We start from the raw sequence: 17,500 nt of genomic DNA on the forward strand, positions 1-17,500 counted from the left end.
GGGGAAACTATCGGAGGGTGCCATTTGGGAAGTGGGTATATAAATTAATAAGATTGTTTGGGATGGTCTGTATGATATACACACAAAAAAAATCAACAAATTTTTTAAAATGAGTTATATTTAAGGGAGAAGCATAAAAATTTGCTTCATGTTAATTAGTAGAGGTGATACACATTACCATTGAAATCTACCTGATGACTTTATGTCCATACTCAAGATGCCAAGGAGCTGAGTGTAACTGACTGTGACTAGTAATAATCAGATACATAGAGGTTAGAGATGCATGTGCAAACATCTAAGTGTTAGTTGCATTAAAAATGAGTTTTTCTATAGGAAATAGTATATTTTAAAATGAAATGGAGATCTTTTTTAAAGGTTAAAAACCTCATTCAATTTTATGTCTTATAGGATTTATTCAGAATTCAATTGTATTGTATAACTGTATTAATGTAACTACGAACCTAAAAATTTACAGCCACTTTTGAGAGGGATGCATCTTTGCTCTGGAAATTGTTATCGGATATGTTAAAGCTGTAATGAAATGCTTCTTCTAGTCATGTGGTTATTAAATAAATAATTTTTTTAAAGGTGTGAACCACTATGCCTGGCTTTTGTTGTTGTTGTCACCAAACATTTTTTGGGCATGGCCTGAGAGAAGAAAGACAATAGGGCTGGAGAGATGCTCAGCAGTTAAGAGCACTGGCTGCTCTTGCAGAGGACCACATGGTGGCTAACAATGGTCCTGCTTCAGGGGATCTGACACTCTCTTCTGGCCTTCATTGGTATTGTATGCATGTGGTGCACTTATATACATGCAGGCAAACATTCATACATGCAAAATAAAAATAAATCCAAAAAAATTAAAAGTAAGAAGACGGATCTCCTGTCAATGTGGGAGACTAACCACTGAGAGAGAAGGGAATCACCCAAGTGGTAGGTTTCTAGAATCCCTCCCCACCATAGTACCACCTATATTTGACTTCTAAGGCCCAGAGGACTAAGCTCCTTCTTGCCCTGTGTGATGGCTAATCCTGGGTGTCAACTTGATTTGATCTGAGATTAACTGAAATGAAAGAGATCTTCTTGATTGGATCATCTAAAGCCGGAAGACACACCCTAAATGTGGGTGTTACCTTCTGATGGCAGCCGGTATAAAAGACCAAGGCAGAGGAGAACACGGGGCTTTTTGCGGCTTGCCTTCTCTCTCGCTGGTGAGTTCTGTGGACTGAGCGACTACAGATTCTCAGCCTCTCCAGTGTGATGCAGCCATTGTTGGACTACTCGGACTCTCTCCTGTGAGCTAAGCTGATAAATCTCTATACATATTCATTCTACTGGTTCTGTTTCTTTGGAGAACCCTGACTAATACACCCTGCCTCTGACCTCTAGCCATGAGCACCCTCTCCACCCCCATGGCTCCCTTACTGATTTTGGTGCAGTTGGTGCTGCCATCTTCACTGTCCTGGCACTGAGTCCCTGAGGGACACTGGAAATTCCAGCACTGGATGACCCCTCCCGTGCAAGTACAGCTCTCGGCACAGCCTCTGGAGATCCAGGTCTTGCCTTCCTGCAGAAGTCACAGGAGGAGAAAGTGAGGGCGAAGGATCTGGGTCTAGGGAATCAGCCTTACTTCCTGTCTGAGGGACTTAAATTTGATGTCTGTAGGTTTCACATCTGTTGAGCCAATAAACCACAGTTGGATAATATTTGGGGAAAAATTGCATCTGTGGCTGGAGGTATATCTCAGTGAAGAGTGCCTAGGTACAGACCCCAAGTGAGTGGCTAGGAGCATGGCTCAGAGGTGGAGTACTCACTTAGCCTGGACCAGGCCCTGACCAACTTTCCCACTCCAGGGCCAGTCATACAGACAGGTTCATCCCAGACTGAGAGAAGCAGACAGAAAGAGAAAGTAGGTCCCAATCCCACTTTCCACACCCACTCACCGGGATGAAGCTACCCTGGGCGTCTTTGCAACCACACTGCATTCTGAGCACACACTTGTTATTATTCAGCACGTAGCCAGGTTGACAGAGGCAGCCCTCCTTGCAGGTGGAGGGGACTCTGTGGCTGGTATCCTCGCATAGGCTGTCTGGGTCCAAGCAGGAAGGTGGACAGGAGGGAAGGCAGTTGGAATAGTAACTGTGGGCTGGGCATTCCAGGGCTGTAGAAGGAGAATGGTGTTAGTGAAGTGGGCCAGACGGGGTGCAAAGAAGCAGATGCTGCAGAAACCAGGGTGGGTTAAATGCCCAAGAAAACTTTGGGCTTCTACCCGCACCCCTCCTATTTATGATTTAGTCAGCAAATATTTATGAGCATGGGTTGTGTGCCAAGCTCTGAGGAAAGGAAAAATGGTACTTTCAAGTTAATGTGGGAAGCCAGGCATGGTGGCACCCACCTTTAATCCCAGCACCCAGCAGACAGAGGCAGGTGGGTCTCTGTGAGATCAAGGTCAACCTGATCTACATAGAGAGATCCAGGCCAGCTGGGGCTACAGGGAGACCCTGTCTCAAAAAGCCCAATCCCACCTTCCCCCCACCAAATCAAGTTAGTATGGGAAACTTACCCAGGTCAGCCAGCAGTAGCAAAGTGACCTTCATGTCCTCAGTCAGTAAGTATGGGACATACAGCTGAGTACCGGAATGGGGCCACAGGGCAAGGAGGGTTAATTTAACCCCAAGGGAGTTTAACATGGTCTTTAAGAGAAAGTGCTATGTGTGGTGTTGTAATGCCAGCCCTGGGGGTGGGTAGAGAATGAGGTAGAAGGATCCAGAGTCAAGGCTACCATTGGCTACGTAAGTGAGTTTGATGCTATCCTAAACAACATGAAACCCTGTCCCAAAAGACATAGAGAGAAGGCCCAAGAGACAGCTCACAGGTGAAGGTGCTTGCTGTCAAACCTGAAGACCTGGGTTTGATTCCCAGGCTCCACATGGTAGAAGGATAGAAATGACTTCTGAAAGTTGTCCTTTGACCTCCACATGCATGTTGTAGCACATGTGCACAAACACACAAAATCAATCAATCACAGAGAGGAGAGAGAATAAATGGCAGAGCAAACCATGTTTATGGATAGGGAGTGAGAATCATACTGCTCATGTCAGATACCCCTCAGCTCATTAACTTGCTCTTTCCCTAGTTCATCACCTGGGGATTCTGGGCAGTTATTCTATAGTTGAACTAGTCTCTCAGGGCTGGCTGACATAGCATGTATATCATATCAGCGATCTTACGACATCCTGAGATGGTTGACAGTCTATGGTAAGGTTTACATAGGCTCTGTGCAGACTCCATGTCATTTTTATGAAAAGATTATCAACGTCCTCAGTTGCTGCTACCCTTGGGGTTTCTGAACCCACTCAGACCCCCATTGATATAAAGGGACAACTATAAAAAGCACAAATATTTTAATAACTTCCTGTCTTAAAGTTTACTATTTTTAAATTTTAATTTGTGTGTGGGGTGTCTGTAGGGGCCAGAAGAGGGTGTTAGATTCCCTGCGGCTGGAGTCACAAGCAGTTCTGAGCTACCTGATGCGGGTGCTGAGAACCAAACTGGGGTCCTCTGCAAGGACAGTACATGCTCTTAATCAGTGAACCATCTTTCCAGCCCCATGTTTTAAATTTCACTAGATTCTGGATTTATGGTGAAGGGTCTACAACTGTGAAGACACTAAATCTGCCTGCAGTGGTGGGCTTGAGACATGGAACTCAGTATAGACCAGGACGGTCTCAAATTTGCGGTAATCCTCCTGCCTCTGCCTCCAGAGTTGCTGGGATTCCAGGTGTGCACTACCATGCCAGGTTTTATGTGGTGCTGGGGATGGAACCCAGGGCTTCATGCATGCTAGGCCAGCACTCTAACAAGTGAGCTACATCTTCAGCTCCTGATGCAAGGCTTGAGCTCCTGATCCTCCTTCCTCTGCCTCCCTAGGATTATAGGTGTGCAATACCACACCTACCAACTGGTTTTTGTGATTATTTCACTGTAATGCAGGACATGCAATCCAGGACCTTGCCCGTGTAATTCAAGGAACATTTTCCACTAAGCTATACCTCCAGGCTTCTAAAACCCATTTCTACAGGGAGAATACTGTGCTATGAATAATCTCAGGTAAAAAAAGCTTTTTCTGAGGCTGGAGAGATGGCCTCAGTGGTTAAGAGCACTGGTGGTTTTTGCAGAAGAACCAGGTTCGAATCCCAGCGCCCACATGGCAGCTAACAACCATGTGTAACTCCAGTTCCAGGGGATCTGACACCCTCTTCTGTCTTCCATGGGCACTGCATGACATGGGTGTACTTATACACATGCAGGTAATATACTCGTACACATAAAATAAAGTTTTTTTAAATATTGCTTTTTCTGAGCTGGGCTTGGTGGTGCACATCTTTAATCCCAGCACTTGGGAAGTAGAGGAGACTGAGGCCAGCCTAGTCTATATAATGACTGGACCAGCCAGGGCTACGGGATACCCTGTCTCAAAAACATCCTCTCCCCTCCAAAATATTGTTTTTTCTTTTTTTCCAAAAAAGTATTTGGTTTGCTATGTAGCAGGGTTGTCCTGGAACTCATGATCCTCCTGCCTTGGCCTCCCCAGCCCTCGCAATATAGGTATGTGCCACTAAATAGGGCTAAAATTTTATATTAAAAATTTTACGTATGTATGTATTTATTTATTTATTATTGTGTGTGTTTGAGAGAGAGAGTATATGCATATATGTCACGGTGCATGGATGGAGGTCAGAGGACAACCGAGTAAATACTTCCTACTATGTGGATTCTGGGAATTGAACTCGGGTTTTCAGGTTTAATGGTAAGGGCCCTTATCTAATGAGTCTTCTCTCTGGCCCAATTTTTTTTTTCGTCTTTTTTTGAGACAGGGTCTCCCTGAAGCCCCAGCTGTCCTGGAACTATGTAGACCAGGCCGGCCTTGAACTCACAGAGATCTGCCTGCCTCTGCCTCCCGAGTACTGGGATTAAAGGCATGCACCACCACGCCCAGCCCTGGCCTAATTTTTTAAAAATATTTTATTATGTTTATTTTATGTGTATGAGTGTATCGCCTACATATATGTTAGTGCACCTGTGTTATGCAATGCCCATGGAGGTCAGAAGAAGTCAGAAGATGTTGGATTCCTCTAGAACTGGAGTTATGGACAGTTGTTAGCCACTATGTGGGTGCTGGGAATCAAACCCAGGTTCTTTGCAAGATCAGTCAGTGCTCTTAACCTCTGAGTCATCCTCTCCAGCCACTTTTTAAAAAAATATTATTTTTTATTTTATGTGTATGAGTATATTGCCTGCATGTATTTAAGTGCACCTGTATCATGCAATACCTGCAGAGGTCAGAAGAGGTGTCAAATTCCCCTGGAACTGGAGTTACCAACAGTTGTTTGTTGCCATGGGGTCCTCTGTAAGAGCAGCCTGTCCTGAATGAGGCTGGGAACTGAAGTCCCATCCTCTAGAAGAACAGCAAGTGCTCCTATAACTGCTGAGCCATCTCTCCAGCCCTGCCTAATTTTTTTTTAAATGAAAGAACTGAGTCAGGCATGGTGGTGTATACCTATAATGCTAGTTCTTGGGAGGGAGAAACAGGAAGATCAGGAGTTCAAGGTACCATTTAGCTACCTAGGGAGTTTGAGGCCAGTCTGGGTTATATGAGCACATGTCTGAAAAGAAGGAAAATGGTAAAGAACAACAGAAGGTGTCCAGCAAGCTGGGGATGAAGCCTGAGTTCCATAACCAGCACCACACAAAATCAGGCATGGTATTGCATTTCTGTAATTCCTGAAGTAGAGGCAGGACTACCAGGAGTTCAAGGTCATCCATGGCTACATAGCATGTTCAAGGCCAGACTGGGCTACATCAGACACTACTACTACTATTACTACTACTACTACTACTACTACTACTACTAATAATCATAATAATAATAATAATAATAATAATAATAATATAAAAAGGTACCCACCCAGTCATCTGCCTGGAGGGGCAAAGAAAGAAAAGACAGAGGCTGGGCTGATGGAACTAGGACAGCTTGCAGGGTCTCACTCATCATAGTATAAAGTACAGACTTAACCTTGTAGTAGAGTAGCAGCCAGGCAGAATGGTAATCACATTCTTTTAGGAAGAAGAGCACTGGCAAAAGAAATGGAAACCAGAGAGGGGCTGGGGATGTAGGGGCTGGGGATGTAGCTCAGTGGTAGAGTGCTTGTCTATCATGAGAAAAGTCCTAGGTTTCATATCCAAAACTACAATTTAATTTAAAAAACGATTTTAGCCATGTATGGTGACACAGCCTTTAATCCCAGCACTTAAGAGAAACAGGCAGATCTCTGTGAGATGGAGACCGCCTGGTCTACATATCCAGTTCCAGGCCAGCTGGAGCTACAGGGAGACCCTGTCTCAAAAAAAGAAAAAAGAATTTTAGTTAGTCAGGCTAGGGATGAGATTACTCAGTTCAGAAAGTTTCTCACATAAGCATGAGGACACAAATTCAATCTCTAAAGCCCATGTAAAAAGCCAGGCATGATGGATGGTGCTTATAATCCCAGTGCTGGGGAGGCAGAGACAGGAGGATTCCTGGGGCTCACTGGCCAGCCAGCCTAGTCTAATTGGTAAGCCTGAATTCCTACTGAGAGACCATGGCTCAGAAAACAGGGTAGGGTTAGGGAGATAGCACAGTTGGAAAAGCTCTGGCCTTGCAAGCAGAAGGACCTGATTTTCTCCTCTAGCACCTATGTGGAAAGCCAGGCTGGTGGCATGTACCTGTAATTCAGTGCTGGAAGGAAGGGACAGGTAGATCCCTGAGGTTTGCTCTTCAGCCAGTCTAGTCAATCAATGAGGTCCAGGTTCAGTGAGAGGCCTTGTCTCAAAAACTAGGGCAAGGGGCTAGAGAGATGGCTCAACAGTCAATAGCACCAGCTCCTCTTGCAGAAGACCCAGGTTCATTTCCTGGCACCTGTATGGTGGCTAACAACTGTCTCTAACTCCAGTTTCAGGGAATCCAGTGCCATTTTCTGCCATTCCCAGGCATTGTATGACATGGATGTACTTACATACATGCAAGCAAAACACACATAAAACAAAGAAAGTAAATAAATAAAATTTAAAAAAATAACGGCAGGGGCTAGAGAAATGGCTCAGCAGTTATAACAGCACTTGCCACACTTCCAGAGGACGGGATCTCAGTTCCCAGTCTCCTGTCAGGAGGCTCATCACTACCTGCACCTCCAGTGCAGGGGATCTGATGCCTTCTTCTGGCATCAACAGGAACCTACATGCATGCACACATAAATACACACACATTCACATAAATAAAAATAAAAATATTTTGAGATGGCTCAGGTTAAGAACTGGCTGTTCTTGCAGATCCCAGTTCAATTCCCAGCACCTACCTGGCGGTTAACAACCACCTGTAACTCTAATCCCAGGGGATCCAACACCCTCTTCTGTCCTCCAAGGGCACTGCACAACATGGGTGCACTTACACACATGCAGGCATAACACTCATGCACATAAAATAAAAATAATTAAAAAAAATGAGACACAGGGTAGGAGAGATGGCTCAGTGGTTGAGAACACTGGCAACTCTTGCAGAGGACCTGGGTTCGTTTCCCAGCACCCACACAGCTAACAACTGTCTATAACTCCAATTCCAGGGGATCCAATGCCTCTTCTGACCTCCATGGGTATTGCACGACATGGGTGCACTTACATACATGCAGGTGACACACTCATACACATAAAATAAAAACAAATAAAATACTTTATAAAAATGAGGCACACAACTACTGAGAAAGGCACTGAATTCTGGCCTGCTTCTGAAGGTGTACGCGCACAAACCAAAAAAGGTAGGTGGCTACATTGTGACCAACACCTGAAGTTGGCCTTTGGTCTCTATTCACATGCAGGTACATACATCCACTTAGGAACACACACACACACACACACACACACACACACACACACACACACACAATTGTAATAGGGTATGGTGGCATATACCTATCATCTCAGTACTCAGGAGACAGAGGCAGATGATCTCAATTTGAGGCTAATTTGGGCTACATAGAGATACAAGGGAAGAAATGGGATTTGGGAGTGGCTGGTACGGGGGTGGGGGAGGCCTGTAGGGAAACTCACGGCAGAAGCTGCTATTCCTCCAGATAGGTGGCTGGAGTCCCTGGTTCTGGCAGGCAGCTGCGAAGGCCTGCAGAGCCTCACAGAGAGCACGAAAGAGTTCTCTAAACTCACAGAAGTTGTTAATACAGCCCAGCAAGAAGGGCTTGAGGGTCACCCGAGAGGTACACTGGGCCCAGGATGGGGCCTGCAGGGTGGTTTGACAATTTGCCTGGGCCCTCTGGAAGTCAGTGGGCCTGCATTTGCCATTCATGATCTCCTGTGGTTCCACTTGGATGATCTCTTCTTCTTTAACCTTCTGGCAACTGGGATGGAAAAAGAAAGAGCTCAGAACTGTGCATGGTAACACATGCCTGCAATCCCAGCATTTGGGGGATGGGAAGGAGGGTCTGAAGTTCAAGATTGGGGTTGTCCAGATGGTTCAGTGAATAAGGACACTTGCCACCAAGCCTGAGAATCTGAGTTTGATCCCCAGAATCCACAGAATGGAAAGAGAGGACTGACTGATGCAAGTTGTCCTCTGACCTCCACACATGTACCATGACACAGATGTGTACTCACACACACTAAAAAATAATTTTGGGGGGTGGTTTATTTGAGACAGGGTCTCACTATGTAGCCCTGGATAGCCTAGAGCTTGCTATGTAGACCAGGCTGGCCTCAATCTCACAGATAAAGGTATGTACCACCAAGCCAAGCTAAATAAATTTCTAAAAGCTATTCAAGGTCATCACTGGCTACATACTGAGTTTGAGGCAGACTTGTACTACATGAGACACTGTTTTAAAAAACACGAAGGGGGCTAGTGAGATGGCTCAGCAGGTGAAAGTGACTGCTAGCACAACACTCCACATGTGCACCATGCCACATGCATGCCACACTCCCACATGCATAGCACACACACACACACACACACACACAAATAATAAATAAAATAAAATAAAATGGGGGCTGGGGATATAGTGCAGGGTAGAATATTACCTAATGTGTTTGAGGTCCCCAGTACTGCAAAAATCTTTAAGAAGGGGCTTTAGAGATGGCTCAGTGGTTAAGATGGCTTCTCTTACAGAGGACCCAGGTTCAGTTCCCAGCACCCACAGGGCAGCTAACAACTGTAACTGCCAGTTCCAGGGGCTCTGACCCCCTCTTCTGGCCTCCACAAGTATTGCAGAAATGCATACACTTACATACGTGCAGGCAAAAAACTCATACAAAAAATACATTTTTAAAAATTTAATTAAGAAACTTAAAGAGGGGCTAGGGAGATGGCTCAGCTGTTAAGAGCACTAACTACTGTTGCAGAGGACCCAGGTTCAATTCTCAGCACCCACATGGCACCTAACAACCATCCATAACTCCAGTCCCAAGGGATCCAAAACCCTCTTCTAAAGACTTTGCATGACACAGGTGCACTTACACACATGCAGGCAATAATACACTCATACACATAAAATAAAACAATAAAAATATATGAAAAAATAAAAAACTTAAAGAAAGAACCCAAGTGTGATGATGCATAGTTGTAATCCCAGCATTCAGGAACCAGAGGCAAGAGGATCATAGTGAGCTTAAGTTTAATCTGGTCAACCTAGTAAGTTCCAGCCCAGCCAAGGTTACATAGTGAGACCCCGTCTTGAAAGGGAAGGGAGAGAGGGAAGGAGAGAAAAATGGAAGGGAGAGACAGAGGGAGGGAAGGAAAAAGGGAGGGAGAGAGGGAGGGAGGGAAGAAGAGAGGAAGGGAAGAAGGGAGGGAGGGAGGAAGGAGGGGTCATTCATTACTTTGGGTCTATGTTCTTATCTTTCCAACTGTTCATGAACTCCTGCTCATCTTGGGCTAGTTCTTCATTGGGCATCATTAGTTCATCCTCTTCCTCACCATTGAAGTTCCCACATACACCGCAGACCTGGGAGGGTGGGGGCAGGGTTCAGTGCTACAGAGGTAGGGAGGTCTAAGGGATTTTTTTTTTCTTATTTTGGCACTAGGGATGAAACCCAAGACTTTAGGCAGGTAATGATCTATTACTTAGCTACAACCCTCAGCCCCTTCTTTGTATTTATTTAAAGAAATTGTTTTGGTCTTTTTTTCCTGAAGCCCCAGTTAGTCTGGAACTCTCTATGTAGATCAGGCTGGCCTTGATCTCATAGATATCTGCCTGCTTATGCCTCCCAAGTGCTGGCATTAGGGTGTGTGCCACCATGCCTGGCTTATTTTAAATTTTTATTCTTTTGAGATGGGGTTTCATGTAGCCAAGGCTGGCCTGAAGCTTGATGTGTAGCAAAGAATGACCTTGAAATACTGATCCTCTTGCTTCTACCTCCTTTCTAAGTGCAAAGATTATAGACATGCATCACCACACACATTCTATGTCGTGCTGGGGATGGAACCCAGGGCTTCATGCATTGGTTAGGCAGGTGGTTCTACCAACTGAAAGCCCTATCCCTTTATTTTCTTTTGATACAAGGTCTCCATAGATAGCTGGAACTTGTTACTCTCCTGCCTCAGCCTCTCAAGTGCTGGGATTACAGATGTATGCCACCATGCCAGACTCTAAGGGCATATTTCATTGGTGCACACTTGCCTAGCCTACAATAGAAATGCATAATCAGCCTCCCTCCTCCATGCTGGGGAGTGACCTCTTTGTTATGCCAGAATGGGGGTGCTCTCCTATCTCCCAGAAGCCACCTCCCCACCAACAGAGCCAGGTGTTTTCCATCTTGCCTTTCCATGGCAGGATGTAGGGATTTGAATATTTAAGAAATTATTGCTCTCAAATTTGACTTGAAGTTCATCCTTAATTGTGACAATTGTGTAGACATCTTTGGCCACAATGCTGAGCCCTGGGATCTGGGTCGTGGCAGGAAGGGTGACCAGCATGTCATTGATCTGAAGAGGAAGCACAGAATGAACAGATAGAGACCAGAGGCCTCCTCTTACAGGCTCTGCTAGGCCCTCCCTGCCTCCCTATGCCCAGCTCACCAGGACTCTATGGTTGTTTTGTAGGGTGACATGGAAAGAGAAGATATCAATGTGGAGTTGGTGGACATGGAAGGTCCCAGTTTTACTTTGGGGCTTCTCTTCAGTCTTGGCACTGATGGTGAAGAAAGGCAAGTCCATGTTGGGATGGCACACTTTGACCAGGACATGAGTGCATGTGTCATGGAAAGGATGGCCATGGCCATCAAAGCTCATGACCTGGGACTCCTCTGAGATGCGGCATACTCCTGTCTCTGTGGAGAGAGAGAGGTGGCTGAGGGATCATTCCAGGGTCCCTAAGGAAACAATCCCTCCTTCTCTCTGCCTGGTAAAAGCCAGAGAGACCCAAGAGAGAAGGAAGACCATGTTTAAGAATCAAAATGCAAGGGTCTACTGGCATAAGACTTGAGGACAGTTGGGATGTGAGTCACACAGTGAGGGACTTATAATATGTCACAGAAGAGTCAGGCATGAGGCTGGTAAGATGGCTAAGCAAGTAAGGGTGCTTTGCTGCCAAGCTTGACAACCTGAGTTTATTCCTAGGACACACACGGTAGGAGGAGAAAACTGACTCCCACAAGTTGCACTCTGACCTCCACATGCTTACTGTGGCACATGTGGGCCCCTGACCCCTGCCACCCACAAAATAGTGTCATTTTAAAATAAATGTAATTAAAGCCGGGCATGGTGGTGCACGCCTGTAGTCCCTCGGGAGGCAGAGGCAGGTGGATCTCTGTGAGTTCAAGGCCACCCTGGTCTACAAAGTGAGTTCCAGGACAGCTGGGGCTATAGGGAGACCCTGTCTCAAAAAGACCAAAAATATGTTAATAAAACAATTTTAAAGAAAGAGCCAGTCTCGCTCTTTCTTTAGAGCATGTGCAAGGCTTGTAATCCCAGCACTTGAGAGGTGGATACAGGAGGATCAGGAATTCAGGATCAGCCTTGTGTGGGGGCCACTGGTTCAGTGGGTAAAGGGTTTACTATGCAAGTATGAGGAACTGAGTTCAACTTCCTGGAACCTATGTAACCCACAGTGTGAGCATCTGCAACCCCAGAGTTCCTACAGGGAAAGGGGAGATGGAGATAGGAGGAAACTCTCAAGCCAGCCAGCCTGGCATCTGCAGTAGAAAATCAGCAAACAGCCTGGTCTCAAAGTGAAAGGTGAGGACAGATACTTGAGGTTGTCCTTGGACTTCTACATGCACATATTTGAGAGACACACTGGCATTCATGCACACGAATGCATACACACACATATGCATACAAAGACCAGCCTCGGCAACACAGCAAATTTGAAGTCAGATAGCCTGGGCTATATGAGGTTCTGCTGCAGAAAACCAAAAAAGTAAAACAAATAAGATGAACCCCAAGTAATCCTTCCTGGTGGAGTGAGACCATGGAGTGAGACCATTTCTCCTGCCTTAAAGTACAGCCAGGTTATGATCAGAACTCCAATGCAACAGGATGGAAGGAGAGTGCGTGGAGGACCCTGGAAACCTGCCCATGGTGGCTGTGAGTCCTTCCAGCATGGTGGTCCTACCTGCAGCACAACGGAGCAGCCCATCGTGGGCTGAGCAAACTTGGTTGGCCTCGCAGTGGGTTTGGCTGCAGGTGATGTTGTTGCGGTTGGAGCAGGTGCAGAAGGTGGTGCAGGTCTTCTCAGAATACCAGCTCTCCCCCAACTGTGGGGGATGGCCATCATCAGCACAGCCAATAGGAAACTTGGAAACTGGAGATGAGTGGAGCCCTCCCCAGAACCCAGAAGGGTAACTGCATTTGGTCTCATCCCTTCCCTTCCTCCTCCCTTCTACACTCTCTCCTTTCCTCCCTCTTTCCCTTCTCCTTTCCTTCTCCCTTCCCTCTCTCCCTCCTTCCTCTTCTTTCTCTCTCCCTTCCTTCCCTCCCTCCTTTCCTTCTTCCTTCTATCCTCTTTTCTTTTTCTGCCATCTGTCCACCCATCCATCTTTTGTTTTTGAGACAGGGTCTTACCGTATAGCCCAAGCTATCCTCGAAATCATGATCCTCCTGCCTCAGCCTCCCAAGTACCCAGATCACAGGTGTGTGCCACCATACTTGGGTCTTTACCTCTAATTTTTCTCAGCCTCTCAGCATCCAGCCTTTGTCCTCACCCCTAGCTCTGTCCTGCCCTACCCCTTCTTGGGCTCTGAGCCCTCCAGCTGCCTGGTCTTTCTTTCCTGCCTCCCTACACCCATGGAGCTGGAAAGGGAGAACACCCCTGCCATCAGGCCTCTCACCAGGTGATAGGAGCCTCCCTGGTCACTGCAGCCACACTCGCTGAGGGGCACACAGGTGGTTCCACTCAGGATGTGGCCTTCCTGGCATTCACAGCCTTCAATACAGGGCAGAGCAGTGGGACAGTCCCTTGAGGTGCTGAGGGTGAGGCAGGTGGCTGGGCAGGGGCTGGTACATGGTTTGTAGATGCTCCTGGGTGGGCACCTCAGGGCTAAGAAGGACACAAATGTTAGGAAGGGTAGAAAGGCACTCCCAGCTCCTGAACTTGGGGTGAGACTCTTGAGAAGGGTCACTGCTGGGTGAGGAATTGCTGGTCTATCTATATGTATATGATAGGCTTGAAAAAAATAAGAACAACTTGGGGCTGGAGAAATGGCTCAGCGGTTAAGAGCACTGGTTGCCCTTACAGAGACCCTAGTTTTAATTCCCAACACCCACATGGTGGCTAACGACCATCTGTAACTCCAGTTCCAGTGCCCTCTTCTGAGGGCATTGCACAACAGGAGTGCACTTATACACATGCAGGCAATACGCTCATACACATAAAACAAAAAACAAACTTTTGTGGCAGGGTCTCATGTAACCCAGGCTGTCCTTGAACTTGCTATGTAGTCAAGGCTGACCTTGAACTCTTGATCCTCCTGTCTCCACCTCCCTAGTTCTGAAATCACAGGCATGTGACACCATGCCCTACTTTAGTGACTGACTTATTGATTGATTGATTGATTGATTGACTGACTGATTGATTGATTGATTGATTGATTGACTGATTGATACATTTTGCTATGTCACCCAGGCTGGCCTTGAACTCACAATCCTCCTGCCTTAGCCTCCTGAGTACTAGGATTACAAGCATAAACCACTGTACCTGGCTCTACAATGGACTATTATTTAGTCTTCCAGAGGAAGGATGACCTGGCATGGTGGTATGTATCTGTAATCCCAGTATTCAAGAGGCTAATGCAGGAAGATTTCCATGAGTTCAAGACCCGCCTGGGTTATATTAGACCTTAAATCCCCTCCCCCTCCCCACAAAATGAATGATGTCCTGACTCATGCTATAAAATAAACCTAAGGAAATCATGTTTAAAAGAAGCCATGTGATTCTTAGCATGCGTGCATGTTTGCATGCATGGGGGTGCATATGTGCACATGAGTGTGAAAGTGAAGGCTAAAGGTCAACCTCAGGTATTATTTCTCAGGTGCTTGTCTACCTTGGGCTTGTTTTGGTTTCATTGTTTGTTTGTTTGAGACAAGATCTCACTATGTAGGCCTGGCTGGTCTAGACTCACTATGTAATTGGCCTGGAACTCCTCCTGCCACTGCATTCTGAGTATTGGGGTTAAAGATATGTGCCATCATCCTCAGTCGACCTTGTTTTTTGAGACAGGGTCTCTCACTGGCCTGGAGCTTACCAAGTATGCTAGGCAGGCTGGCCAGGCAGGCCAGTGAGCCCCAGTCTCTTTCTAAGTGCTGGGATTACAATGACAACACTATAACTTGACTTCTTTTTCTTTTTGAGACAAGGTCTCCCTGTAGCCCCAGCTGGCCTGGAACTTGCTATGTAGACCAGGTTGGCCTTGAACTCACAGAGATCCACCTGCCTCTGCCTCCTGAGTGCTGGGATTAAAGGTGTGTGCCACTATGCCCGGCCACATCTGACTTTTTTTTTTTTTTAAACGAAGGTTCTAGAAATTGAACTCAGGTCTTCATTTTTGTAAAGCAAGCACTTTAGCAACTAAGCTATCTCCCCAGTTCCCTGTATCACTTTGTTTGTTTGGTTTGGTTGAGACACAGTCTGTTATAGGCCAGGTTAGCCTCAAAATCATTATATAGCCAAGGCTGTTCTTAAACTCCTGATCCTCTTGCCTCTATCTCCCAAGTGCTAGAATTATAGGCATGCTCCGCCATGCCAATTCTCTTTTTAAACTTATTAATTTTTATGTGTATGAGAATTTCACCTGCATGTAAATGCCTGTAGAGGCCAGAAGAGAGCATCAGATCCCCTGGAACTGGAGTTACAGATTGTTGTTAGCTGCCATGTGGGTACTGGGAACTGAATCTGGGTCCTCTGCAGGAGCAGCCAGTGCTCTTAACATGGAGCCATCTCTCCAGCCCCATGCTAAGTCTTACGTGAAGCTCTTATAGAAGTTAACTTTGTGGAGACGGAGAGGTAAGGGGAACATGGGATGGAGTATTGTTTAAAGGGTCAGAGTTTCAATTGGAGAAGAAAAATTTCAGGTGGTGGATGGTGGTTGTGGTTTTGGTGGTGGTAGAATAATGTGACTGTCCTTACTAACAAATTGTACACTTAAAAATGGTTTGGGGTATTTTGTACAAATGGTGTCACCTATGAAGTTTTGACTGGTTTCTCAAATTAGCAAACTTTTCAATATTCATCCACATTATGGCATGAACTGGTATTTCAATCCTTGTATAACTGCATACTATTCCAGTGTATGGATATATCACATTTTATTTATGCACTCCACAATTGATAAGATATTTGAATTGTTTCTACTCTTTTTAAAAATTATTGATAAGGTCATGCTGCATAGTCATGACCAACTCCTCATCCTCTTGCCTCTGCCTCCCAAGCGTGGGGATTATAGGTACATACCTCCATACTAGACTTGCTTCTACTTTTTATAGTAATTGATATTTTTGTAAAGATTTCTGCACAAGTTTTTGTGTGGATATGTTAGCATTTTTCTATGTACATAATGGAATGGACTTGGAGTTAGATGGTTACTTTGACTCCTTTTAGAAATTGGAATCAGTCAGGGGGCTGAAGCAGGAGGATTGTAAGTCCAAGACCAGCCCAGACTACACAGAGAGTTCAAGGCCAACCTGAGCTACATAACAAGATCTTGTCTTGAGAAACAAATAGGGGGCGGGGGAGATGGCTAGCAGGTAAAGTGCTTTCCATGCAAATGTAAGAATGGGAGTTCGGATCCACAGCACCCACATAAAGGCCAGGCAGGCATGGTGGTCTACCTGTAATCCCAGAACTCAGAAGGCAGAGAGTGGGGATCCCTAGGGCAAGCTGGCTATCTAGACTAGACAATTGGCAAGCTTCAAGTTAGTGAGAGACCCTGCTTTAGTGAATAAAGTGGAGAGAAACCAAGGAAGACACCTGAGGTCAACCTCTGGCCTACACACACACACACACACACACACACACACACACACACACACACGCACACACATACACACACATGCACATGTATATGCACACAACACATATACATATGCACATTTTCACACAAGAGAAAAAATAGACGGGCCAGCGAGATGACTCAGAGGGTAAAGGCACTTGTGCCAAGCTTGATGATCTGAGTTTGAGCCCTAGGACCTACATGGTATAATAAGTGAACCAACTGTTATAAGTTGTCCTCTGACCTCCACTTGTGTATGGGACATACACACACACATGTACATACACTGGAAGAAAAAAGGAAGAGAGAAAAGAAAGAAAATGCATATCTACGCACACAACATACACATACACATACACGCAACCAAACGGAAAAGACAATAAGTTTTTAAAATTTTAAAAAATATTTCTGGGGGCTGGAGGGATTGCTCAGTGGTTAAGAGCACTGGCTGTTCTTGCAAAGAACCCATGTTCAGTTCCCAGCACCCACATGGTAGCTAACAACCAGCCTCATCTACATACCAGTTCCAGGCCAGCCAGGGCTACATGGTGAGACCCTGCTTTAAAAGTTAATTAAGTAGGGGCTGGAGAGATGGCTCAGAAGTTAAGAACACTGGTTGTTCTTGCAGAAGACCCGGGTTCGAATCCCAGCACCCACATGACAGCTAACAACTGTCCGTAACTCCAGTCCCAGAGGATCCAACAGCCTCTTCTGACCTCCATGGGCCATTGCATGACACGGGTGCACTTACCCACATGCAGGCAATACATACATACACATAAAATAAAAATAATAAATAATTTTTTAAAGTTAAAAAATTTTAATTAATTAATTAAAAAATAAGGATTTAGGCAAGGTATGGTGGTGCACACCTTTAATCCCAGCACTTGGGAGGCAGATGCAGGTAGATCTCTGTAAGATCGAGGCCAGCCTAGTCTACATAGGAAGCAGGCCAGCTGGAGCTACAAGGAAACCC

At 45.7% G+C, this 17,500-nt stretch overlaps 1 protein-coding gene across 1 annotated transcript in view; it reads right to left on the reverse strand.

The window, feature by feature from the left end:
* Zan (zonadhesin) overlaps positions 1-17,500 on the reverse strand; it is a 90,841-nt gene that overhangs the window by 34,710 nt on the left and 38,631 nt on the right. Inside the window, 8 exon segments of the mRNA XM_029563222.1 lie at positions 1,426-1,567; positions 1,944-2,161; positions 8,143-8,444; positions 9,919-10,043; positions 10,859-11,023; positions 11,108-11,367; positions 12,654-12,795; positions 13,369-13,577. Coding sequence (XP_029419082.1) covers positions 1,426-1,567; positions 1,944-2,161; positions 8,143-8,444; positions 9,919-10,043; positions 10,859-11,023; positions 11,108-11,367; positions 12,654-12,795; positions 13,369-13,577 — 1,563 coding nt within the window.

The sequence above is a fragment of the Nannospalax galili genome, unplaced genomic scaffold (assembly GCF_000622305.1).
Source record: "Nannospalax galili isolate Female #2095 unplaced genomic scaffold, S.galili_v1.0 scaffold675, whole genome shotgun sequence".
NCBI classification, from domain to species: Eukaryota; Metazoa; Chordata; class Mammalia; order Rodentia; family Spalacidae; genus Nannospalax; species Nannospalax galili.